General features: G+C 36.0%; 1 protein-coding gene across 11 annotated transcripts in view; it reads left to right on the top strand.

Annotated features, from left to right (window-relative positions):
- Positions 1–21,413, top strand: part of PPIP5K2 (diphosphoinositol pentakisphosphate kinase 2) — a 53,043-nt gene extending 31,630 nt beyond the window's left edge. For 3 of the 11 annotated variants that reach the window (XM_063321320.1, XM_063321319.1, XM_063321321.1), the window contains exons 19-31: positions 1,038–1,261; positions 2,640–2,767; positions 2,962–3,076; positions 4,409–4,516; positions 4,606–4,722; positions 5,449–5,622; positions 7,957–8,130; positions 9,357–9,426; positions 11,480–11,599; positions 12,486–12,548; positions 16,387–16,518; positions 18,181–18,309; positions 18,983–21,412. In XM_063321320.1, coding sequence (XP_063177390.1) covers positions 1,038–1,261; positions 2,640–2,767; positions 2,962–3,076; positions 4,409–4,516; positions 4,606–4,722; positions 5,449–5,622; positions 7,957–8,130; positions 9,357–9,426; positions 11,480–11,599; positions 12,486–12,548; positions 16,387–16,518; positions 18,181–18,309; positions 18,983–19,086 — 1,658 coding nt within the window. In that variant the 3' untranslated portion in view covers positions 19,087–21,412. Of the gene's footprint in view, positions 1–1,037; positions 1,262–2,639; positions 2,768–2,961; positions 3,077–4,408; positions 4,517–4,605; positions 4,723–5,448; positions 5,623–7,956; positions 9,061–9,356; positions 9,427–11,205; positions 11,389–11,479; positions 11,600–12,485; positions 12,549–16,386; positions 16,519–18,180; positions 18,310–18,982 lie in introns of those variants that run through there. The other 8 variants (XM_063321322.1, XM_063321323.1, XR_010069203.1 and 5 more) reach the window with 8 other exon arrangements.
- The last annotated feature ends 4,327 nt before the right edge of the window (positions 21,414–25,740 follow it).

The raw sequence follows: 25,740 nt of genomic DNA, 5'->3' as shown, positions 1-25,740 counted from the left end.
GGATTGTAACATAACTTTTCGTCATTAAAATCGCTTTTAGCAGAACTTTAATCGACAATGGGTTAGGGATTTTTCACGGTCTGTATCCATATGTGTAATTTTAAAGTAAAAAGCAGGAGGAGCACGTGGTCATATTGCAGGTAAGGACTCTTTGTGGTATTCAGAAGTTCAGGCTAGGCCTCAGGTGTTTGCAGAAATTCTTGGCTTAATTATTTGCAACTGAGCAGTCCACAGAATTAATAGGAAAAGCAGATGGTACTAAAGCTAAGTTACATATGTCTGGTTTTATATTTAAGTATCTTTGCTGAAGATCTGTTGCTTGATATATGATGTGTATTAGTATTGCACAGAATGATGCTCAGTATTAATGGTGGTGAACCAATGACACCAGTAAAACGAGATCTGGAAGTGACCACAGTGCTTTTTTGGTATTAGCTAAATACTGGAATATTTGCTGTGAGTGTTTTCTGCCGTGTGTAGTATGCAAACAGCTTCTGTTCTGAGGTTGAGCAGTGCAAGCATCACCTGTGCATAGTATCAGTGGTGTTTGTCTATTTGGTCTAATCTCCTTTCCTGTGATGGGGATAATCCACCCTTTCTGCCAGTCTCTTGGCTCTTGCTGTTGACACCTGCAGGTGAGAGAGACAAATGGGATGTGTGGTCTGTTCTAAAACAGAGGTGTTGTCCTGTCTTGCTCCTTGCTAGAATTTTCTTACAGCTTTATTTGGTTGCTTTTGTTTCTATATGATCTGTACTGTAGGACATTTTACTCTTGGTGCTGTAGCTTTGCTTAAAGGGCCAGTGGTGCGTTTCATCAGTGAAGCTTTCTACTATCGTGATGTAACTACTTAGCTGTGATGCTTTCAGCAGTAAAATTAACCCTATGCGCATCTGTTGCCTCTTCTTAGAAGTAATGCAGTTAACTTCTTTGATCCCTTTTATCACTCTGTAGTCAACTGTTACTACCATGTAATTAAAATTTCCCTTTTGTTACTTGGATCGTCTTGTTTACTTATATGAGATATGTGTCTATCCAGATATTCAGCTGTACCACAGTGAAACGCTAGAACTGATGCTGCGCAGGTGGGCCAAGCTGGAAAAAGACTTTAAAACAAAAAATGGAAGATATGATATTAGCAAAATTCCTGATATATATGACTGTATAAAATACGACGTGCAACACAATGGCTCCTTAAAATTAGAAAACACAATGGAATTATACAGGCTTTCAAAGGCTTTAGCTGACATTGTGATCCCTCAGGTAAGCCTTTTCAGTTATTAAAAAGAATAAATAGAAGAATAAATGCTTTTACACATTTCATGAAAATGTCTGCTCTGTCTTTTCTATTGAGGGTTCCTGTATTTTGCAGTAATAGAAGCCTTTAATGTTCCTTATTTTCTGGTAGCAAGCTGATAGATTATTTTTTGCAAGAAAAATTTGATTCATAGTTCATTAAGCTGCATTCAAAGTGAATTTTTCTAGCCATTTAAACTGTGAACATGTCTGCTTCCTTTGCTGCAGTGTATTAAAGTGGTTCATCTCAGCCATTCTTCACAGATTTAAGTGGAGTCCCTGTGAACAAATGCATTAAGTTTCACAGAATTTCAGGCCAGAAGCAGACAAGTTAAACTTCCATATACTACAGGCTGTTAAACTCAGGATAGCTCTAAAATGTTGTAGGCTGCAGGATATGAAATTGTTCTGTGGTAACGAGACGAAACACAGTAAAGGTTTCCCCATGTGTCCCTGCAGTTATAGAGCACTGCTGCAAGAGAGGCATTATCCATATTGTGAGGGAACTTCTTACTCTCCCCATCTCTCAGATTCCCTGACAGGAAGAAGGACAGAAGAGCACTGTGTTGTGTCATGTGGGCCTGTTAAGCTTAAATTTTGAGTAGTGTTAGAGTAGGTAAAAATGAGGGCACATATTGAAGGAAGGAAAACAAAGAAAACGTGATAAGCCTATATAATGCAAAGGAAAATTGCTTATGTTGCTTTCTAGAGTAACCAGAAAGTCTATCATAATGATGACAGCACTTTCATATCATCTGTAGCACAGAGCATGAAGCTTCTGGAAGAACAGATTTTTAAACACCACAGTTAGTGTAACAGATATTATATTTTCCAGTTGTGTTAAACTACCATTTTCAGTGTTATTTGAGGTGAATAGGAGATCTTCTTTGAGGTGGTTTACCCCAAACTAAGAGAGATGTATTAAATAGGTAATGTACCTTTGTCTCTTTATTGACTGTTCAAAAAAAAAAAAAAAAGTTACTTGAAATAAGGTGAAATGAAATGCATCATAGATGTCTAAATCCAGGAAGGGGGGAAGAGAGGGAATAATTCCCTAGATGTTTTGCTTAAGAAAAGAGATTCATCATACCGGAGAGGGAATCCACTTTCGTTGTTTAACTAGTAAATGAAAAACTGTTTCTATTTGTCAAATCAAACAGCAAAAAGGCAAACCACTTGTTACTTGAAGGGATATCAGTCATCTAATGTAATAAAAATGTTAAACAAAACCGTTTGCAGCCAGATCAAACTAATAGATGACTAATTGGCTTTAATATACAAGCTTTGAATTAGAAGGCATTTTAATCCTTAACTGAATTTTAAAAGTCAGTTTCTTCTTACGCAGGAATATGGTATTTCTAAGGCTGAGAAACTAGAGATTGCCAAAGGTTACTGCACTCCTCTAGTTAGGAAAATACGGTCTGACCTTCAGAGAACTCAAGATGATGATACTGTAAATAAGCTTCACCCTCTGTAAGTCTTTTACTTCTTTTTTACATGGTAACTTTAATTTCTATAAGCCTTAATGGTGATACTCCATAGCTTTTGTATTTGAAATATCTTACTAGTTCATAGTAATTTAAAAAAGATGACTTACTTGTTGACAGCTATTTCTAAAATAGGGGCATATCTCATTATGGTCTAATAAGATCTTTTTTTCTTTCAAGTTATTCCAGGGGTGTTATGTCCCCTGAACGCCATGTTCGTACACGGCTCTATTTCACCAGCGAGAGTCATGTCCACTCCCTGTTATCCACCCTTCGTTACGGTGCCTTATGTGATGTAAGTTGAACGCTTTTTCTGTTAAAGCTCTGATGATTTTGAGAGGAACCAAAAGCACTCAATCTTACTAAAATTGTACCAATTGAAAACTTAATTTTCTTAAGTGGCTTTGAAATTTATCACACTTTTTCAAATATTTGATTTCCTATTATATATACCAAGACTAATTTCAAATTGCTGGTGTCCACATTGGTGGAAATCAGCATGCCCTTTAAAGTAATGCTGAGTTCCATTGCTGTGTTCAACGCTATACGTTACAGTCTCAAAGAGATTTGAAAATGGCAGGTAATCCATTTTTTGTCTTACGTTGTCACCTATAATTCTTCCAACTCTTTTCCTTCAAGTTGTCATTCCGGATTCTCTTGCATTTCTGGCTTACTAGTTTTGACCATTGGCATATTGTCAAGACCTCCTTACCTGACTTCAAGAATGCTCATGTAGTGCAAAGTTTCTCCTGTTCAGTGGATTGTCTTATTTTCCTATGCTGTCATAGAATACCTTGAAGGTGGTGCATTATTCTCCATCTGATTGTCTTTGAAACCAAAGACTAAAAGAGACAAGGTCTCCAGATTCAGAAATGACCTAACTGAGCTCTTTGAGAGGATAAATGCAGCACCACAAAGCCTACATGGCTACTTCTAAGATTAATTAAGAGCTTGATTAATATACTAATTTTTGAAATGGTTGTATTGACATACTTGTTTCTGCTAACGGATGAGTGAACTCACTGATGGTAAAAGCATTTTTAATCCTAGACCTTTGTGACATATGCTACAGCAGATATGCTCCTAGTTTTAAGCTGATAAGCTTTTAAGTTTCCTTTGAGGTGGATTACTAAATGTATTTTTTCTGAAGCATGAAAAAAGGTGAATATTCATTTTAAATAGCTTGGGATGCTATGGTTATATTTCCTCTATACACTAGAAAATGTCATTTACTCTGTTTCACTGGTAGAGCGATATCTAGAAACATTTTCCACAATATACTAGTTAAAATGAGTTTATTGCAAAATCAACAATTCCCATCTGGGAAGTTTAAAACGGTGCCTCTGTCTACAAGACGTATATCATCACTGGCAAAAGAACAAGAAAGGTGCACTGAAATAAAATATAAAAACTTCTGCTCTCCACTTCTAATTCATTTGATGAGTACTTTTAAGTTGCCTTTTTTTTTTCTGGTTGTATCTCTATTTTTTCCTTAGCTGTGGAAAGCTTTGTACTTGTGGTGGGGATGTAAAATCCATGGAAATGGGGAAAAAGAGAAATCACCAGTCTTTTTAAAGAAAATATTTGGGGTTTATTTGTTGATTATTTTTTTTTCCTACTTCATAAGGAATCAAAAGATGAACAGTGGAAACGAGCTATGGATTATTTAAATGTTGTCAACGAACTCAATTACATGACACAGATTGTTATCATGCTTTATGAGGATCCAAACAAGGTATTTTAAATGGATAAATATCTTCAGAAACAAGCAGTGCTAAGCTATGTATTAATAAAGTGTAAACCTATTTAATTATTTTCCTTTAGGAACTTTCTTCGGAAGAACGTTTTCATGTCGAGCTGCATTTTAGTCCGGGAGCCAAAGGCTGTGAGGAAGATAAAAATTTACCAGCTGGATACGGATACAGACCTGCCTCCAGAGAGGTAATAATTGTGCCTTTCTTTAAAGCAACAATTTTTCCCGACGCAGACACACATAAAATAAACACTGGGAAATTGTTAGGTAAAAAATACAAATGTGATTTTCATTTTGGTAGAAAAATTGGGCAGTCCCAATGTATTATTGCAATTTGAATGGACACTGACGTAATGGACACAGGTAATTTGGACCTTCTATGGCTTTGCCAGAATTTTTGCTAGAAATCTGAAATATTCTAAAAAAGGTGGTATTGACATCAGTGTCACATCAATGATATTCTGGCAACTGAGAGAAATATTTAAGAAAGTAAGGTATGTTTATGAATACAGATTGTTGAGGAAGGATTGATATTTTCAAAGATGTATGGTCAGGTCTGTGGAGTTACCACCTGCTTTTTTGAGAAATGAATGAAAGCAAAGCTTGGCTGGAATTCTGTTGACTTGTGGGGCCAGGTTTTTATTACTATGTCAATAGAAAATTGGATTAAGATGCGTTGGCTGAACAGTGTGGTTAATTAGGACCACACCATCATATGCAGTGGCTGGTTAGGAGCAAATACCCATGGATTATTAAAGTCTAGAGCAATTTGGTCAGTAATATGTGATTTACATCTTATATTTTAAAATCGGCTAGCTTTATGTTTATGCAGAAGAATTATTTAACAGCCACTTCTGTTTGTGTGTTGCAAGCTATGCAGCTAAACTGAAAATGAATTATGTTATTGTTTATAGAATGAAGGCTTGAAGAAAACCTCTCATAGAAATGACAGTGACGAGGAGGCACATGCTCCTAAAAGAGACGAAACAGATCGGTCAGTAGTGATGTTCAAGCCAATGGTGTCAGACCCAATTCACATACACAGAAAGTCACCTCTTCCAAGATCCAGGAAGATTGGTTCTGTTGAAGTAAGTGTTTATGTTCCAGATAATGACTTTCACAGAAATTAGCTTTGCCTTACTTTTAACAAAACAAGAACAAATGTATTTTTGCTTTTGATTACACAGAACCAGTATGATGTTATGTCTCACAAAAGGGTTACTCCTATTCTGTGGGAGATCTTCCATGGCAGTAATTTGTCTGAAGGAATTATTTTTTTTTAAATTAATTATTATTTTGCGATAAGACTTACTTCTTTTTCTTTTTAAGCCATTTTAGAAAAGACGATATTTGAACATGAAGACTTTTTCAGTCTAAACCTACATCTTCAGACTAACATACATTGCTTTTGTATTCATCCTCACAAGACAGCTGCTATTGGGAATTAAGCAAACCTTCAGGGTGAATGCTGAGAGGGAACGGAGGGCTTGGGGGCGGTAGGGGAGGTACAGGAGGTGAGAGACATGTCTTCTGCTGTATTTGCATTCACGTGGGGTGAAAGTGACTCCACTTGTCAAGCATTTGAAGGTAAGAGAATAAACTGGAAGCTTTTTTTTTTAAATGGGTGGGGTTTGTGTTTCATGGATTCTTTGGATAATGTCTTGAGCAGTCTAGTCTCCTGTCTTGAAGGCCATGACATCTAGGTGTGCTTCACACATATGGCTTTAATGTCACAGAGGTGAGGGGATGCACGGCAGTATCACTGATACCATTTGTACAGTTGAGTAGCAAAGCTTCAGATGGTGCATAGTGGCACTTCTGTGATATTAATGCTAGAAGCAGACTAACAGCTTCTTATTGCCTCATTTTCAGTTGCTTAAAACCATCAGAAACGAAGATTCATACCAAAAGCTTTTCCTTTCATGTTTGTGTTGGGAATGGGCTGTTTGTATGCAATGAAAGTATTACCAATTTGCAAGTAACTTGGTTATTGGTGGTGTGGAGAAAAAGTTGCATGGTTCCCTTCTTGTGAGGATATCTGTATAACTTCACATGACTTGCATAAATTAACAGAGATAATAAATGTGAATGTCTTACATTTTCTATTTCCAAGTTTTATCATAAACAAATGCTCACAACATCAATATTTTGGATTTTTAAAAGCTGTTTTCACTATGATCATGCAAACTCCCCTCACAGTTATGAGTTCACATAGACACAACTTAACAGTCTGTTACTTCAAACTTTTAACCATTTTCATAAATTATGCAGAAGTTACTTTCAAAAGGTATCAATAGCATAAATTGCTAAATTTTGACTGCGCAGATAATATATGTTCAGATGGAATGCATTTTAGCATTCAGTGCTTGTTTATTTGCTGGAAGGAAATAGCTGATTTAAGGAAAGCATACACTGTGAAACTTTTTTTGAAAAAGTAAAATTGGAAGTTTCATCTGGCCTACTGAAATCTGCAAAACCAGTATTTGGCATATTTAAACCAAATGGTATTTTGAAGTGTTTAAAATAAGTCATTGCAACTTAAACTGCAACTGCCTTGAACTATTTTTGTTTGTTTGTTTGTTTTTTTCCCTCCTGTAAGAGGCAATTCTCTCTTCACCTATGTCCGTTAACTTGAAAGGACACTGTCAGGTGTGAGATTATGTGGAAGTTTTAATCTGGGCTATAGTCAGCAATATTTACAGAAGGATTGCAACTGTGATTGAGTCATGAAAATAAATAAAAGCAGAGTTTTAACAATAAAAGAAGAAAGTAAGGCTCATCAGTATTGGAAATCAAATTCTGTATTGCTAAAAATGTTGATTGCTAATGATACATAATGATGCAGGGGATGAGTGACTCGTAGCCTGACACTGTCCTCCTTTTGAAGTCTTAATGGGTGTCCAGCATCAGATAATGTTTAGGGCTTTTTTAAGGTTGGAAAACCACTACCTGTCAGGTTGGTGCTCCTACCAGTGAGTCAGCTGTAGTCTCAAAGGCAATAAAGTTATAGGCTAAAAATGAAAACTATTAAGTAATAAATAGGAAAATTTAATGTACTTAGAGGGGGAAAACTATTAAACAGTCTACCAAGGATAACAGATCTGTTTCCAACATGTGGGAAATTCTTAAAATTATGAGTGAATTATTGATAACAATTACTTTTCTCTCATATCTAATAATTAGTCTACCAGAAATTTGACTAAAGTGTTGTATTCAAAAATACAATTGAGTGAAAATATACAAGTGGAACTGATGACTTCTAATATTGTAATATTACTCTTCCCTATTCGCTGTTTAATAGTTTTAAAAGCAGTATATAAAAGGGTGCAAGCAGATTGGGTTTTTTTCTTTTCTGTTCATTTGGCTCTGTTGAATCTAACTTTGCATGCTTTGCTGTTTTTTGCCCCCTTTCTCACTTCCAGGAAGAGAGCCCCCTGAGTGTGTCTAGCCCAGAGTGTATTGGTACCTGGCTGCATTACACCAGTGGTGTGGGTACTGGGCGTCGAAGACGCAGATCAGGGGAACAAATCACTTCTTCCCCTGTCTCCCCTAAATCATTGGCTTTCACATCCAGTATTTTTGGCTCATGGCAACAGGTTTTTAAACTTTACTTCATTAAACATTATTATGCATTCCAAGCAACAACCAACTGTCTTTAAGGACATCTAATCCCTTGTTATGGATTATGTTTGAAGCAAATTCTTCCACCTCTTAAAATTACTTCCCGAGAATGTCTGGGGGAAAAAGAGCAAGTGCATGTTTTTCCACTGAATGTGTTACTCGTTTTCCTAAAAATTTGGTTTCTTTATAGGATTTGCAAACGTTACAACAGTAAAAAGACTCAGTCTACTGCCTAATGAAACAGATTTCTGCTTTGGTTTAGTTGTCCTTTAAGACTTTAAAACCAGCATTGCTTAATTTGGTGGTAGGTAAATTGAAAAAAAATTTTAATAATAATTGCAACCAATACCATTGAAAATAATTTATTTGGTACTTCATAATGCTATTCAAAACTTGTTTTGCATATATCATATTTTCAGTGGCCTGGTATTAACTATTGCAGGGAAAAAATTCTAGCACTAATAATTCTCGCCTTCTGTATCCGGAGGTATCTGAAACTCCCAACACAGTACATCATCCATTGACTTGTACAATATTTTGAAGATTTTTCTAAATATTGGGGGGGAAAGGCAGGAAAAAAAGAAACAGTAATTTTTTTTGAAGTATCAGTGAAGATCTAAACATTGTTTAGTATGTCAAGATATTGTTTACATGAATGGCAATGGATGGTGTTCTGTTAACCATATCCTTTTTCTTTGAAAAATTTCATGATTTCTTTTTATTGTGGAAAATTCTAAAACTACATAGGAAAAGTTTATATCAGTAAAGGCTGTGAGCATCTGAAGATTACACTGATTGAGCCCGTGCATGGATCCGTGATTGTATGGTGTCCTGAATAGCTTGTCTGTCTTTCCTTCCCTCCCCTCCTTTTTTCAATACAGGCGCAGTTTAGGAGAATGCATTTGGTAAAATGAAATAAAATGTCTCAAATGTCTGTTCTCATATCGGTCTTGGTCTGTGTCCTTTCTCATTCTGAATGCTTGCTTTGCACCACTTCATTGCAAGGAACTCATATGTGAAATGGAGTCCCTTCAGAAGGGGATATTGCATGATCTTTCATGTTTCCTTTACATATTTTTACTAACACTTATCATACAGCTTATTAACACTTGTCTGTCTGAAACAGGCTGCTGTATCAAGTTAAATGGACGTTTCATGCTGCTGTTCTACTTTCCCTTATGTTTCTGTTTTTTATATCCAGGTCCTATCAGAAAGCAATAGTAGCTTACGAACACCGAGAACTATTCTGGAACAGAAGCAGAGTGGTTTAGGTATGTGCCTACAATTGAAATTTTGTTTGATGTTCACAGCTTTTCATCTGCCTGTTGTTCTGTACAGTTGTACATTCTTTGAATAGCTTTTATGTTAACAGGACCCAGTAGTACTTGTTGTCAATAATATATGCTGTCTGCCTATGAACTGGACAATTTTTCTGCAGCAAAGGTTTTTAAATAAACTGTAAGTGAAAAGAGCAAGTCCTTTGACACTGTTCACACTACTGACTCTGTATGGCTCCCAACAGGTACACAGGATTAATTTTAACATCAAGTAGATTTTTAAGATAATGTAGCTCATGACTGAGTTTTTGGGTTTTGCAAGAATCTTTTGGATTGAAATGGCCTGCACTGGAAACTGTTAAAACACTTTTCTTCAAAAATTAACATTTTCTGCTGTGGGCAATTGATGGAATGGAAGGTGTTTTACTGAGGGAAAGGGGATGGGGAGCAAACCTCAAGTTTCTTGGTAACATCAGGGCTTTTGCACACATTCCCTCTCCTAAAATCAGTTTCTTCCTTTCAGCATTAGAATGAATCATGCTATAATTCAATGAGTTGTTTCAAATTCTTTTAATTCTAGTGGTGCTTTTCTGTTGCTTCTTTGAAACAGGCATACATATGACTCGTGCAAAAATATGAACTCTTGCACTACTGTAAATCAATACTGCATTTTTTTCTGTAAGTGTGTATTTTCATGGGAAAAATGAAGTGTAGAAAATGCATAAGCTATATGCATAAACTTAGAAGTAGCTTTTCCTTTCTTTGTAAAGATCTGTATTTTTTGTATGTTTAATCTTTCTGTGATACTTTTCTCCCTATTATATTTTTCCCTTAGTAAAATGCATACATCAGGTGCTCTTGTTTATCAAAGTCATGGTTTTTATTGTGTGCTTGCTAAAGTTAAGCAACTTTTCTTTTGCCAATGTGTGATACAATATGGCTTGTGGAAGTTGATGCATTTCTGTGCGTAGATTAAGGTATTACATTTGGTGTGAAAGGCTTTTGCCACAGACCAGGCACCAATTTATTTTGGCTCTGATTGGTCACATGTGCTAGTAATGTTTCCCCTCCCTGGGTCATTAAAAGTAATGAAAGGAAGTATCACTGCTTAGATAGTTGCTTTTCAAAAAAAAATCTACTGCTACTTATCTAAAATGTAAAAGATAAGTTCTGAGTGGAAAACCACTTCTCCTTTCAAGTAGTAGTAAAAAATGAAGGAAAAAATTGCAACATTTTTTTCCATTTTGTTCATTGTTGTATGTAAATTTCATTTATGGTTGACGATTATGAAAGTTATTTTTATATTTCTGTCTGTGGCTTTCAGTGATTTGTTAAAACTCCCATCCTAGTGGCAGGAATGTGTGAGTTGTAACAAAAGTATTGTTTCTTGCATGGAGATGTACAAAAGTCTTCTCAGGAAAGGAAGTCAAGCTAAACTTCATGGAACTCCTGGGTATTTTCAGTTTGTAACATTGTCAATGATGGTAGCTGAAATACAATAGAGTATTTATAATTTGGGTAATGTTTTATGGGGGTTAGCGGAGAAATATTTCCATATCAAGTCTATGGAAATGCATGAGTACTTTATTGCAGCCTGTCATCTCAAAGGTTGATTTGGGTGTAAGCAATGAGCAGTATTTTTCCAGTTTATATTTGTTTCAGAACTGCAGGTTTTAAAACACACAACTTTCACATCATCATCATCTTGTTTTTGTTTTGTTGTTTTGGTTGTGTTTACATTGATGCTAACTGGTAACTTTTCTTTACCAAAAGCGAAAACAGGACAAGAACTCACTTTGTTAAAGCCAGTCCTCTCTTTGCACATATAGCAGAGGGTGCTGTCTCATGAGTAGAAGCACAATAAATTATGATAGTTTCAGCCTACAAGTACCACTCTGACATTACAAGCATATTGTGAACCTGTCCAAGGCACTGCCAAAAGCTGCCTTTTGTGTGGTAAGAGCCATGTGCTTGCATGCTGCATGCATCCCCAATGTGAATGGACGAACACCTGGTTGTTGTATGTATTTTCTCTAACTCCCATCAGGGTCTCACTGTGCGGGCCTGTTTAGCACCTCAGTGCTCGGGGGTTCTTCAAGTGCACCTAACCTACAGGATTATGCTCGTACTCATCGTAAAAAGCTGACTTCTTCTGGCTTCATAGATGGTATGTGCACACTCTCGCACATGCACGCACAAACCCATGTGCCACATTGAACTTCTAAAGATAAATCCTAGGTTACTGATTTTAATGGAATCCTAGAATCCTTTGCCTTAGTATTAATTGTATGAGTTTCTATTGCTTCTTTATTTCCCATAGCTTGCTTATGTTTAACTTAATAGCATAGTTAATTCTTGTTCCTGTCTTGAATTGAACACTAGCTCACAGACTTGTAATGCGTGCCAGGAGATTTCAGCAAGTGCATTTTTTAAGTAAACTAAAATTTTGTATTTGAAATTCTTTTCTCATTTTAAACTTCAGGTTTTATCATTACCTATTGATCTTGAAATGAAATAAATTACTTGGAGCATATGAAAGAAACGATAAACTAAAAAGTTAAATACTGACGGTGAAAATTTTAGGATTCCTGACCTTTTTTCGGTGGGGTTTGGATTACAAAGGAGCAGGAGATTTTCAGTTTTGGATAACATGGGGTAGAGAAGAAACTCTCTCACTAGTTTTCAGAATGTAAAGATGCCAAAGCGCACCTTTATAACTCTGAGGTGAAACAGTATTTGTGCTGTTTTTCCCCCAATTCACTACTCAGTGTTCAACTCTAACCTGATATAACTTTGTATGCTAGAATCACCAGCTCATTCTGCTTGTTTTCATACACTTCATTACACATCTTGTAGTTATCAACAATCCGAATTTTCTTCTTTTTAACCTCTATTTAGATTTTAGCCCTTTTCCTTGGTCCCTTCTGCATGCCACTCAGTTCTAATACCTTCTCATCTTTTCTTTTTTTCTTTCTTCTTCCTTTCCGTTTTTTAAAATGTCCCTCTTTTGGTAGCTGTTACAAATTTCAGGTACCTGTTTTTCTCTTTCTCAGACACCACACGCGGTTCTGCTGTTAAAAGGTTTTCTATCTCATTTGCTCGACACCCAACCAATGGTACGTTTTGCTTTTATTTTAAAAACAAAAACAAAAGGTTCCTTGCTTCATCCCTTTTATTTTTATTTCAAATACGGGGTGTACAGTATCATCCAGCCGTCTGTCGTTCCTAACTTCAAGCACAACTCCAAATATATATGTAATCATTAGATATCCTAAATCCCTTCTTTACCATTCATTAGTATAAATACAACATCAAATTCATTCCTTAGAGAAATCCTTGAAAAAATTGAAGTTAACTGTTAATCATGATCTCTGTAATAAATTATTCTCCCCAATTTCTTGTGTGATCAGACTGATGGTACAAGATAAAAACAGAATTATATCTGATCTTTATTGGGCATACACTTCTTCATAGCTGCTGCTTCTTCTTTGTCTTTCTCCTGCTGAGCTGTTTCCCTGAGCCTCCCAGTTCCAAAATAAATCACTGAATTGACAGCTGGAGTTTATGACTATCTTCTTGAAGCGATGCTAAGTTAAAAAACTAAAGCAGAAGCTTTGGTTCCATTCCTGATAAATTGATATACTTATCATCAGACAAAAATTATTTTACCTTATCATACTTCTCTGTTCATCAGATGTGCAAATTACTTAAATATTGCACTAAAAAAATCACAGCAAGAGAGCTGCCTGTTGCTCACATTGACCTCTTGAGCTTCAAGAGTGAGAGTTAACTTGTCTTCAGTCTACCATAGTTACAAAAAAAGTCTGGTTTAACGCACAGGACAGAGGTATGTCTTTCTCTTCCTCAGCAAAATATTCCGTGCCTACCTTTCTATGTGATTAAATAGGCCCAAAATGTATACTTTTTATGAAAACCAGACCCGATCTTCAGCATCCACCAGATCTTAATGTAGCTTTTCCAGATTTCTTAATTGCAGTTTTAAAATGTGCATGGCTGCTGCCTGAGTACAGTGATGGCGATATTATCGAAACTTCAGTGGAAATCATCAGCATTTTCATGTTAGATTCAAAATATATTTGCTTAGAAACAAGGTTAAAAACAAAAGACTGAGTTTTTGTTTGGCTTTGCTGAGAAGCAAAGTAGTCCTTTATTATATTCATTTGGAATCCATAGTGACCTTTTGCACTGCAGTGCTTCTTGAAGGGAAACCACTATAGTAAGGTTGAATTAATACCATTAAGACTGATCTGAAAGGCCAGTTCTAGTGTTCTGTTTCAAATAGGAAAGTTAGGAGTCCGTTTTTGATCTTTAGACTCAAACAAAATAGTATTTCCAAAACATACGAGGTCAGAAAGTAAAAACTGCATTTGAGTATTAGTGTCTAATAATATGATAACTTCCTGTTCCATTTAGCACTATCTTTTTGTGACTGCATTCTTTAAAAAATGATCTAAATTGCTTTTAATGAATGCATTGATTGTTCTGATTCATTTAATACAGCAGTTTTACCACACATCTTTTACAAGATTAATGCATGCTGTACGAGCTCCTGTGAAACCTAAGTATATTGCAGGTTTCCAAGGGTTCTCTACTAACATAAGAACATATTGATGTTGTTTTGTCTGTCCCCTGGACTATCATTTTGATTCTCCTTGTCCCTTCCACTCTGTTTTTCTTATTTTTATGTTGTTATCACACCCTCTTAACTCATTTCAGACTACCCCCCATCTTTAGTTCAAGGAACATGGTGAAACAAGTATCTTCTGACAGTGCTTTACCTTATTTTCTGGGCCTCTGTGCAGAACACCCGCACCTCTTTAGGTGCTGGTCCATTTCCTCTGTGGAATTTCTAGGCTCCAGTGGTATGTCTCTATAGCTTTTAAATGTAAGACAGCTGGGCTTTTTGAGATCCTGCGTTAACCCTTTCCTTGTCTTGCCTTTTGATGGGGACAGTGCTTTAAGAATAAATAGAGCCAAAGCTCAATGGCTGTTAGTTTACAGGAAATTGCTTTTTTAAAGGGATACTGTCAGGCTTCTTCATCATTAAAACTCAAATTTATTTCTCATAACATCATAAAATAGTTATCATAAAGGATTCGAGTAAAACGCTGCAGACAGATTTCCAGGGTATCTTTTAAGTCATATCCCTTAGATGCAAAGATACTACAACAAAACGCTGGGATATGGAAGCAGAGTTGTCAAAACTGAACAAAAACCTACGGTGGGGAAATTCCTGAAAGAATAAAACTTTTTTTCTTTTCTTTTTTTAAAGGGTACGGGTGTATTTTGAAATTCCTTTCTGTTTTTTCTGTAACACTGCACTATAGCAATAATAATTACTAAAAAGTTAACCTGACATTGTCCCACTACATTCTTTGGAAAATTAAAAAAAATAAATTCTCATTCAAGTGATAATGACTTTTCTGTCAGGGTAAAGAGAGAAATCTTACATTTTACTGTAATGCAAAGAAAGGGTTTGCGCTTTGCATGCATGCATAGTTATTTAGGATATTAATATGTATGCCAAACAGCTTAGTGCTTACACTGAAGCTTAGCTACTGCCTTTATAAGAAAATAGGAATTAAATATGTGGTGGTGTTTCGTTTGTACATGAAAACCAAGTTTCCATGAAATGCAACATCTTACTGTAATACAGGTGAAGCTGATATAAGTACACTTCAGTTGATTGTATATTTGAATCAACTGTCGTCAAATTTGAGTACAGCCAAGGTGGATCCAGATATAAATACATTTGGGGGTTGAAATTTTGTTAAGTTACTTCTCTGTGGGGACCGAATGGGGAACACTGGGTATCACAGGAACACTGATGCTTATTATTTTAGGGGAGGGAACAGTTCACAGTCATAATGCTATTTCTAATAAATGTACCTTGAACTGAAATTCTAAGCATTATTTCATTCACTATTGTTTTTTCATTTAAATATCTTACATGTAGCAACTGTAAATTTACAATACTGAATTGCAAAGTTGTGATGTTATGGCCGTATGTTGAAAACACTAATGGACATGTTTTCCTCTTCTGAAATGCAGTTGGATGAAGAGCTGTTCATTGAGTTATCAAACTTGCATCAATTTAGAGAACTGCAATTGTTTTTTTGCCAAGATGTTTAAATGCCTTTTAGTATGTTAGCAATACGGATATGCATGGTTGGTATATAATCAATACTAATGTAGAAAAGCGAAGTCAAATAAATTTTTAGATTTTGGGTTCCTATACTTACCAGTTCTAATATATGAAACTTCTAGTCTTTTAAGTACTGTTTTTAAATGCATAAAGGTAGGTGTAGATCTGTATTACAAAGTTAAAACATGTAACCTCAAGGTACAAAAGTGCTAACAATGGTTTTCCTTTGATACTGAAGGCAACAGTTTGTTTTCACAGAATACTGAAGATGATAGAACGTGAATTCTGCAGATTTATTTCTTGGAAGTTGTAGTATTTTTAGCTCTTGTCTGCTAACAGTTGACAACATAGCTATCCTGTTTTACTTGCATGAATGAGTTATCTATTTAGTCTTGTGCCAGGTATGAGAATGAATAGGAGAAATACTACCAAGTCCTGACTGTTTTCTTTTTAGTATTTTACTAAGTTTGTCTTGGAGGAAAGTTATCCTTCATGAACTGATTTGTGAGTGGAGCACAGTTGTAATGTTTGAAGACCACTTTATATGTACATGGGATTTGTATCCCGTGGTATGTTACATGGTACCTTTGGTTTAGTTCACTCTGGAAATTGGCACATCTTATTCCAACTTCTATAATATTTAGTGCCCATGATTTCAAGATTAGTATGTCTGCATGTGCTGATTTAAAAAAAGTATTTTTATCAGGCATTAATACTTGCATAAGCAATAGCTTAAATCCTGTCTTATGTTTGGAAATTGCTTTTTTTTTTTACTATTTTTCTTTCAGGTTTTGAACTATATTCCATGGTGCCTTCTATTTGCCCTTTGGAAACTCTACACAACTCCTTGTCTCTGAAGCAGGTGGATGAATTTCTTGCCTCTGTTGCTGCTCCATCAAGGGAAACTCTACAGGAGACATGTACTGATTTTAGTTTGTAATTATGTTTGGTTTACATTGTTAAATATTGTCTAGTTAATCTTTCCAGTATTTTACAGCTAACAAGTAAACTAAGAATACTGCTTTTTAAAAAATCAAATATGTACATAAACCATAATTTTAATTTATGCAGTATTCTTTTGCAGTACAGACACTGGCATAATTCACTGAAGTAGTGTCTCTGTTGACTGGGGTAGTAAAATAAGGATTGAATGAAATTGTAGTTGGTTTATTTCCTCACATTAAGAACTTCTCTTATATATGTCAGATATATAAGAACTACAAGAACTCATAAGGACTATGCATACTGTTAGTTGAATTACAAGGAATGCTTTTTAGCGAGCGTGCAGTATTTCCAGCTTTATACTGTACTGTTGTACTGGCAGTAACCTCAGCAGAGGAGTGTTGCCTTTTACAAGCCTTTGACATCTTAAAACTGTGTTATTTCCTGTTTCTTTCAGTATTACTTGGGGTTTCATGTGTGGAGTGCTTTGCAGTTACTTAGTTTTTTAGTAGTTTGTGTTGCATGTTTAATGTTTAAATGGCCTCGAAATGAAATGCAAACTGAGTTACACCCATGTGCACGTCTCTGGGAAGATGACTTGCCATTGTGATTCTACCGCTGTGACTTTGGAAATGGTTTCAGTTAGGTCAAACTTACAACATGTTTGGATACTTGTAATTTGTGTGTCAGGTGACTGAAAATCATTATTCATGAGGAAATGTCTGAAGACTCATGCTTTGATCAGAAAATTTGTACTTGCTAGTACTGATAACAAAAGTTGCCTAGATGTTAGGGTTTTTCCTTTTTTTGTTAGAGGATTTTTCCTTTTTTCCCTGTTATTTTAGTTTTATACAGTTTAGATTTTAATCATCAGCTAATTAGATAGAGTAGGCCTCCTACATCTGAGAAGGAAGATAAGCAATTTAAGAAAACTGGTGTTACTGAAAAAGAACTCAGGGAGGCTTACAGGTATTCTAAAGTTCTCATCTATTTAAAATGCTTTGTTACCCTAGTTAGGAATTTCATGTCTGTTCAAAATCAGTTCAAAATTTAGAGTACAAAAGATGAAAAAATATTTTTTAAAAAATGTCATACATCTGTGGTGGTCTGGTTGTCATCCATCTACAAAGGAATGGTTGGAAATTAGACCCGATAGAATTGAGGCTATAGGTGCTTTCCTCTCCTTTTGCTTTTCTGTAACATTTGAAAGTTGTGCAGAGAATAATGTGTTATATGCGCTTTTCATAGGTATTTTGGACTAAATGCCTATTCAGTGCAATCTTCATAACAGTGCAATCTTCATAACCTCTGAGAAGTAGCACTAATACTTTTGCCAGTCTTCTGACAAGGCAGCTGTTAGGGAAGTTCAGCTTGGCTGCCTTACCAGCATGAAGCTATCATGTTGCTTTCTGAGGTAGAAGGGAGATTTTTTATATTTGTCTTTCATGCTTTGAAGTTTTGACGCTAGAGTTAAAAATCGGTAGCTGAGCTGCAGGTTGTGTAACTGTGGCATCTGTATTGCTGCACAGATACACAGTCCTGTGGCTACTGTTTTTGATGTTTTGCTCAGGTGAGAGTATTTTTATTGCTAATTATGTGTATCTTTTATTCTTTTTTTTTTTTTCCCCTCCCCATTTCAGCTTCTCCATCTTACATGATTCCACTGTCAGGAAGAAAAATTTCTTTAAATACATACACCCCTGCAAAAATTCAACCAACACCACTTGAAACTTTGCCTGAAAGGCTAGCAATAGAGAAACCAACCTTAGGTAAGTAACTGCTGTCAGAGGCAGAATGGCTAACTTGATGACATTATTTCCAGCAGCAGGATTCTTTCTTACGTACTACATAATTTCTTAGGGCAGCTATTTCTTAACTTTCCCTGTCGATGTCAGTGGGATCATTTTGCAGGTCAGCAGGAGCTCAATAGCATTGAACAAATAATTTTATCAGTAAAACTGTGTTAAGAGTTACTTTCTCTTGTCCTTTGTGGTGCTTGAAAGAGTTTCTATGGCCTGAAAATTCATGGTGTTTTGGGTTTGGTTTTTGTTTGTTTGTTTGAAGTATGACATTATTTCCAGCTATCTCCAAGTACGACAAGCAAATTTGTTTATTTCAATGGCAGAATTTCTAAGATGTTTTCTGAACATTTACCACAGAGCTCTGTGACCAGGTTCTGACTGAATCTGCCAATAACACAATGATGCATTCAGTCTTCAGTATATTCAGTCTGAACTGTTGGCCAGCTACGCTGTCTCCTCGTGGGTGGTTGTGGTGTTTTAGAGGACCTCTAGAACAAAATCCCATTGTGTTTCTGGTTTCACTACATGCAGTGTAGTTTTGTGTGTGTTTCTATGCTAGGCAACTTGCATTTTTCTTCCTTTTTAGCATGGATATTCTTAAGTGTAAAAACGGAATACTTTTTTTTCTTTACCTGTTCAGTTACCCCTGGACCTTCTGTTTGTGAATCTGATGTTAAGCTATCTCTTGAAGAGGCCTCGCTAGATACAGAAGTTAGTGCTGAAACTCTTTCTAAGAAGAAATGAAGTTGGACAGACAAAACTGGAAGCAACTTCTCAAATAATTCTTTAGTGTGCATTCAACTAAATTACTGAGCTTTCAAAAGCCATTCATATCTGCCGTTCATAGTGCACTTCGGAATCTTCAGTTTATACATGGTTAACTAGCGTGCACGCTATATATTTAGGTCAAATGTCTTGTCTCACTTTCTAAAACATTTCAGGAAATGTATTTATTTATCAGTTTGATGAACTGCACACCTTTAATGGAAAAGCTGCACATGAACCTTTTCAGTGTCTTCAAATATTTACTGTAAACTTGTACAAAAAGAAAATACCAATGCAGTGGTATGTGTTACGGTGGCTCTGTTGATGCCACTGTAATGAAGGCATTGTCTGTTGTCATTATAAACTTCTATTTTGAGGAGTTTATAATCTCCCTGTGAGTTTCTTTTGTGGGCTGAAATGTAACACACATCTTGGCTACAAGCTTTTTTTTTTTAATTTAACTACATTTCCAAAGAGATCTCTTTTGCCTGGTTTTGAAGATAAGCAGATGTTTTCTGCATTTGAATTATTTTATATCATATATGCTGCAATAATTGGGCATGATGGAGTGAGTTAATGTATTGTCACTTTTGACTCTTCTTATTTTTATTCTGTGTTTACATCAGACCTGTAACATTCAAATACACCTTCTCTTTTGTTATTTAGTATACATGCTTGTATACGGGTACCTGTATATCATCCAGCAGGTAAAACTGTCTTTTATACATTTTTATCAAAACTTCTTTTGTTTACTAAAAAGACAGTTTTATTTGCTTTACAATATGTTTCTACAAAAAGGAGATATTAAAAAGCAGGTTTTGTAAAAAGAGAAATGGTTACAGCTGGTCTGCTAGTGAATTTATCTTAGAAATTGTAAATATTCCATCTATGCTTTATTACCATCCCTTCAGAGCAGAGAGAGACCAGAACTCCGTACTTACTGTTGCAAAATACTCAGGATTCATCATGGCCTGGGAATTTTCATACCTCTGTCCTTCCAATCTAGGTGGTTGACAACAGCTCTCATTTAAAAAAAAAAAAAAAAAGGGGATTTTGTAAGAGCTGTGAGAAGATTAGTAAGTCAGTGTAACTTTGAGTTCTTGAGTTATGTAGAGCAATCATCCAGTCTCAGCAGTTCTTGTGATTTTATCTGTGGCATGAAAAAATTATTGAATGAGTATAATTATCCCAAATGTATGAAAATATTGTCCACTTTTGTAAGTTCAAGTGGCTGATTATTAATAACGGACTTCATAAACTACAAGTTAGGTAATTCCTTTCACATTTAAGTTGCAGAAGACGTAGCTTCCAAGTAATATTTTAAGTAGGGCTCTTACTCGTCCCAGAGCCAGTGCAAATATAATTACATTCACTTTGCCACAGGGTCTGTTTTCAGTGTTTACTACACATGAAATGGCTTCAGCAGACTAATTCTAAAAATGCTGGTTAAATACCAAAAATACGAAGGGTTTCACAGCTATATACTTAAAACATTTCATTTTCTGTAGTGTAATTGTGTTATTGACAGTGTTGGTCTTGCACACAACTGAATGTACACTTGTTTACCATTTTTAAACAAAAAAAAATACTGTTTAAAATTTAAGTATGCGTATCATTCCAGTCAACCAAAGCTGTGGCATAACTTTTTTTTATGTGCTCCTAAATAAAAACAAGGTCACTGTCAACTTCTCTCCATTTTGTTTTCTTTCAAGAGTGTATGTGAAGTACAGTGAGTAGTTGACTCAGTAGTCTCGATGGAAAATTATTTACAAATAAGGCATTAATATACAAATAAGCCAAAATGTCTCTTGGTGGTGAAGGACGTGACTTACAAGAAATGGGCGTTTATCATTTCATATTGAAGTCACTCCTCAAAAAGGTAAACAGTAGTCACACATTCTGCAGTGCTTCCTTGTGTTCCAGAATGGTAACGTTAAATACAGAACTGCTGTATTTAATGTGTTCTTCTATTTCCTTTAATGTGTTCTTCTATTTCCTGTTACTACTCTGGCAAAAAGGTACCGTACTAAGCTGATTGGAACCTATTTTTCGTCCAATTTCTCTACGGAATGGGACTCTCTCTTGCATTAAATGTTTTGAACTGTACATCCTTTTCCAGCCAGATTGACAGAGGTCAAAGAAGACGGTCACAGAAAGTCAGTAGTTGAATGTAACTCCCAAAATACTACCATGCTGAAACTCAGTTTAAATAAACATTTAGCATTTCCTTCAAAAATGAAGCATCATTACCAGACTAAAACACAAAAATGTTTGTAAAAACTCAAAAAAATACTTTAAAATCTTGTCTTACCTGTTCTATGCTTCTTTATTATAATAAAGACATAAATTTAAGTTCTCTATATAATTACACTAGCAAGTAAAATTACTTAAGAGAAAGCAGACATGCTTTCATAGTTCAGTTTTGGGGGAATCCATATAAACAAGCCTAGGGAGGTATGCATCCAGAAAATAATGATCATACACTGATCAACAGCATTGAAATCAGCGGAGTTCAAAGGATGATGGCAGAAGAGATGTAACAAAGACTTTTAATAGTCATTTCAATGCAATAGACTATTCAAGTGGCAGAATGTTGGGATTTAACACTGTTTTCTGTCATTTAATACAAATGGAAGCATAATGTTCCTTTAATTTTTCGGGGTTTTTTTCTTAATCAGTTTACAGCAATTATATTGTTGATAGACCCATAAGTAATTTGCTAAAGAAAAGATTGCAAAAGCTTTTCCAAAATGTCAGTTCTGGAAGGTGGAAGAAAACAAGGGTATTTCTAGTACTTGTTTATGTTTTCATTTTTCTTTTTAAACAATGGTTTTAATTTTGCCTGGTTTTGTGTAGGGAACAAATTTCACTGAGTATTTTCAAATACTAATTTCATGACTCCCTCACTTAGCCCTTAAAAGCAACCATCTTCTGCTCTGCAGTATAAAAACTGGTGTAGTAACAAAGCAGTCCAGAGTGTATTACTGTGGAAAACAGATGCCCAATAAAAAAGAAAACCAAACATCTTATCTATAAGCAAAGCAATAAACCCCAGCATACTCCAGACCACACACTGTATTATCTCCATCAGCTTTCTAACTATTCATTTTTAAATTTGACAGTCCTGTGGTCTAACCGAATGCAGTTTCATTAAGAATAGCAAAGACTCAGTATTCCAGCTCTGAAGTTCCCTGCAAAATAGCTAGCTGGAGGTCTGGCTCTGTGTTCAAAGCATGTGCCGTCCTGTCTCTTCCAAGGAACACACTGAAGTATGATACAATGTGAGAGCCCTGCAAAGTCATCTGCACTTGGAGAAAAACTCTGTTTGCAATTCAGACTACAGAAAAATCTTGGAGACATCAGAGAGTGTGTGTGAGTGGCATCAAATGTGGGCCTCTGAGGAGGGGGATGCACTAAATACAGAGAACATCCATATCGTAAGCGAGGTAGCAGCTAGTGTGGAAAAGGCCTTACAAGAAGCTTGAAGTCTTTGCATTGATGCAAGAACAGTTCTAACATGTACTTGCTTAAAAAAATAAAAAATAACAAGATGGGTGAAAATGGATGCCATGAATGGTTCTATTCTAAACCATTATTAATTCCCATACATTTTGACCTCAACATATGCTATGCATTCAATCCATAAACAACAAGGTTAAACAAGGCTCGTAGGAACACAGAGTAATCAAGGCTGGGAAGGGCCTCAGGAGGTCTCTAGTCCCTCCTCTTGCTCAAATCAGGGTCATCTGTGAGACCAGACCAGGTCACCTAGGACTTCATCCAGTTTGGGCTCGAGAACCTTGAAGGATGGAGAGTGCACCACCTCTGTGAGCAACCCGGTCAGATCAGGAATGTGTCTTCATCACTTCTCTTGCTTATTTAATAGACTTAGATTTTGATAAACTTACTTACGTCCACTTAACAGACTTAGAGCAACATTAACAGGTAACTTTCTGCTGCCTTCTCGTATACACATGCATACTAAACGCACCATTTGTCTAAGGCTGGTCCAAAACTTGACTTCCCTTCTAAATCTTGTGGTGTAGGACAGAGTGCATCTTCTCATGTTGGTTGGTTCTATTTATTGCTTTGAGATGGTTTGAATCGGCATTGGTACTAACTGAACGTCTGCAAAACACATAAAGCTCTAAAACCATCACCTTTTCCACGTTCTTTCCTGTGCTTAGGGCCTCCATCTGGGCACAAATTCAGCCTTGCTTAAGGAGCCATAATTCCTACTGAAATCATCTTAATTAGGAAAAAAGTTCATTTGGCCCAAAAAGTAAATAAAAGGGATACTTTTTGCACTGACTAAAACTAATTTTTTTAACTTGCTATATAAAAATTAAAAGTTGTATTTTATTAAATGGTGTACTTAGGACATTTTGTTTAGATTTTAGGTAAATTTTCACTATAGTTTCTTTCAACTTAGCCAAATAGCCGTTTAAGATATATTAAAAAAATGACAAAGCTTTTAGTTTTGGATGGCAAAAGTTGATAAGTTGTATAGCAATAGATAATATTTGTCTTTTAATATAAAAATATTCCAGTTGTAATCTTTTTTTCATTGTAAAAGTTATGCTACTTACGTTAGCCATACCCTGCTCAGAATGGTTTTACTCTTTGCGCCTCCACACCGCCCCCCAATTACATGCTTTCTATTTTATCCTAAACGTGGTTATGGATTTCCAGAAAAATCCAGATTTTCAGAATAATGGCTACAATCCTTAATAAGGGGAAAGAAACCAAATATTTAATAAAAAATGTTTGTCTCATTAGGATTTGGAATTAAATCCATGTATATAAAACCAAAGAATTAAACACACTGAGTAAATATTCTTTCAGTTGCTCAGCTTTCAGCCCTTGTGATTTAATGACTTCATTAATGCTCAAATCACCATAGTAGTTTCCAATGTATAAGCCTGGAAAACACAAAAGCAAGGGGAAAAAAAAGTCTTTTGATAAAAGCTCTCTAAGGATGATAAATAAGGAAGAATTTACAGAGGAAAAAAGAAATTGAGCCCTTTTTCTGTGTATTCCAGAATTTTACCTCTAATATTATGTTTACTCTTTTAAATTGAGTTATATTGCCATTCTAATTGACTGTCATTGATGCAGGGACCTACTGATGAGCACAGCCGTCATACAGATGGTAATTCATGCAGATGTAGGTGATTCATGTTCTGGTCAGGACATTGATGTGGAGAAAATGGTGTGTGGTTTCCTCTGTGTTGAAGCAGCACTAGAAAGTGCTACCCAGATCTTGAGTGAGGAAAACAAAGCCTAAGCATTTCAAAATATCTTTGTTCTGGATGTAAAATCTTGGATGACTTTAAAAGCACCACAAAAAATACTGAAATACAGTAGTCAGTCTCGGGAAATATTAATGATATTGCTTGTTGCATGAAAAACACCAAACTTTGAAAATTATGGGGTGTTAGGAAGATCTAGGTTTATTTTCAATTATTTGGTGTGGAGTTTGGATACTATCTTTGGGAGAAGTTTTCAGGATCTGCCTTTCTTTTGGTACCTATAAATTCAAAGGACATTTTTGCACCATGTTAATTCTGTCAGTGCAATAAATGTTAAATATTACAGTTCATTAAATGTTAAAATACATGATCGGGGGGTGGGGTGGGACACACCGCTAATCTATAAAGCATGTTTTGTTTGAAACAGTTGCTTAGCTAGGACACATTCTGATCACCCCCAAGCACCTGTTACCTCCCGAAGTCATTCCCCACTGCTGCCCTCCCATCAACCTTGGAAGTCCATCTCAGAGACTGACAACTCAGCCGACAGCAAGGGGGGGGAGTCCTGGGAGGGGGTAGTTTCTTGAGGGAGAGTTGTGATACAGTGACTCACAAGATTTTACAGCCTCATTTATACTGCAGGACAACACAGGAAAACAAGATTTCCGACTCGGGCTAGAACTAGTATTGCAGATGTCAACAGGAACCAAAGGAGTCTGTGTACTGTAAGCAACAAAGAGTATCATAATGACTGTGAATTACGCTCCTGCTTAACCAGATACATCCTCCATGTTCTGTACGAAATCTACTAATTTAGTTCTTAGAACACTCCTGTGAACTTGACAAATCAATGACTCTTAAGGGCTTGCAAAGAGACTGTAGTTAAAATTCCTTACAAAACCCTTGTTCTTTGTTTCTCTGTCGCTTGTTCTAGCTGCGAATTTCCAAGAAATGCAAATTCCAGGTGCATGTGGGCTAGTCTGGGTGCATCCTTAATGCTGACACCCTTCTCTGCAATTCAAGACCAGGTGACCTGCAGCCTTCTTGACCACTGGGACCAGAGCATGGCCTTTGTACAGAGGACACCTACACATTCCCAAGGAGGGTAATAAACTTCAGCTATCTATTTAAGAATGTGTCTTTAAAGACCCCGTTTTAGGAACAAAAGCTGGCTCAACACCCCAGGGGGACCGGAAATACCACCTGTGTGGCTCAGCACCCAACAAACTATTATTGGGGGCGGGGACTACAAAATTACGCTTTCTCTTCCCTTTTATTTTTACTTAGGGGAGGAAACTTAGGCAACCGTTCGCAAGGTTTGGTGCAGTCATAGCGTCTTTGCTCACTCTTTGAGTAGCAAAATAAAATAGGTAAACGATCT

The sequence above is a fragment of the Chroicocephalus ridibundus genome, chromosome Z (assembly GCF_963924245.1).
Source record: "Chroicocephalus ridibundus chromosome Z, bChrRid1.1, whole genome shotgun sequence".
NCBI classification, from domain to species: domain Eukaryota; kingdom Metazoa; phylum Chordata; class Aves; order Charadriiformes; family Laridae; genus Chroicocephalus; species Chroicocephalus ridibundus.
Note: the sequence above shows the minus strand (reverse complement) of the source record. Positions and strands in the feature narration are given on the sequence as shown.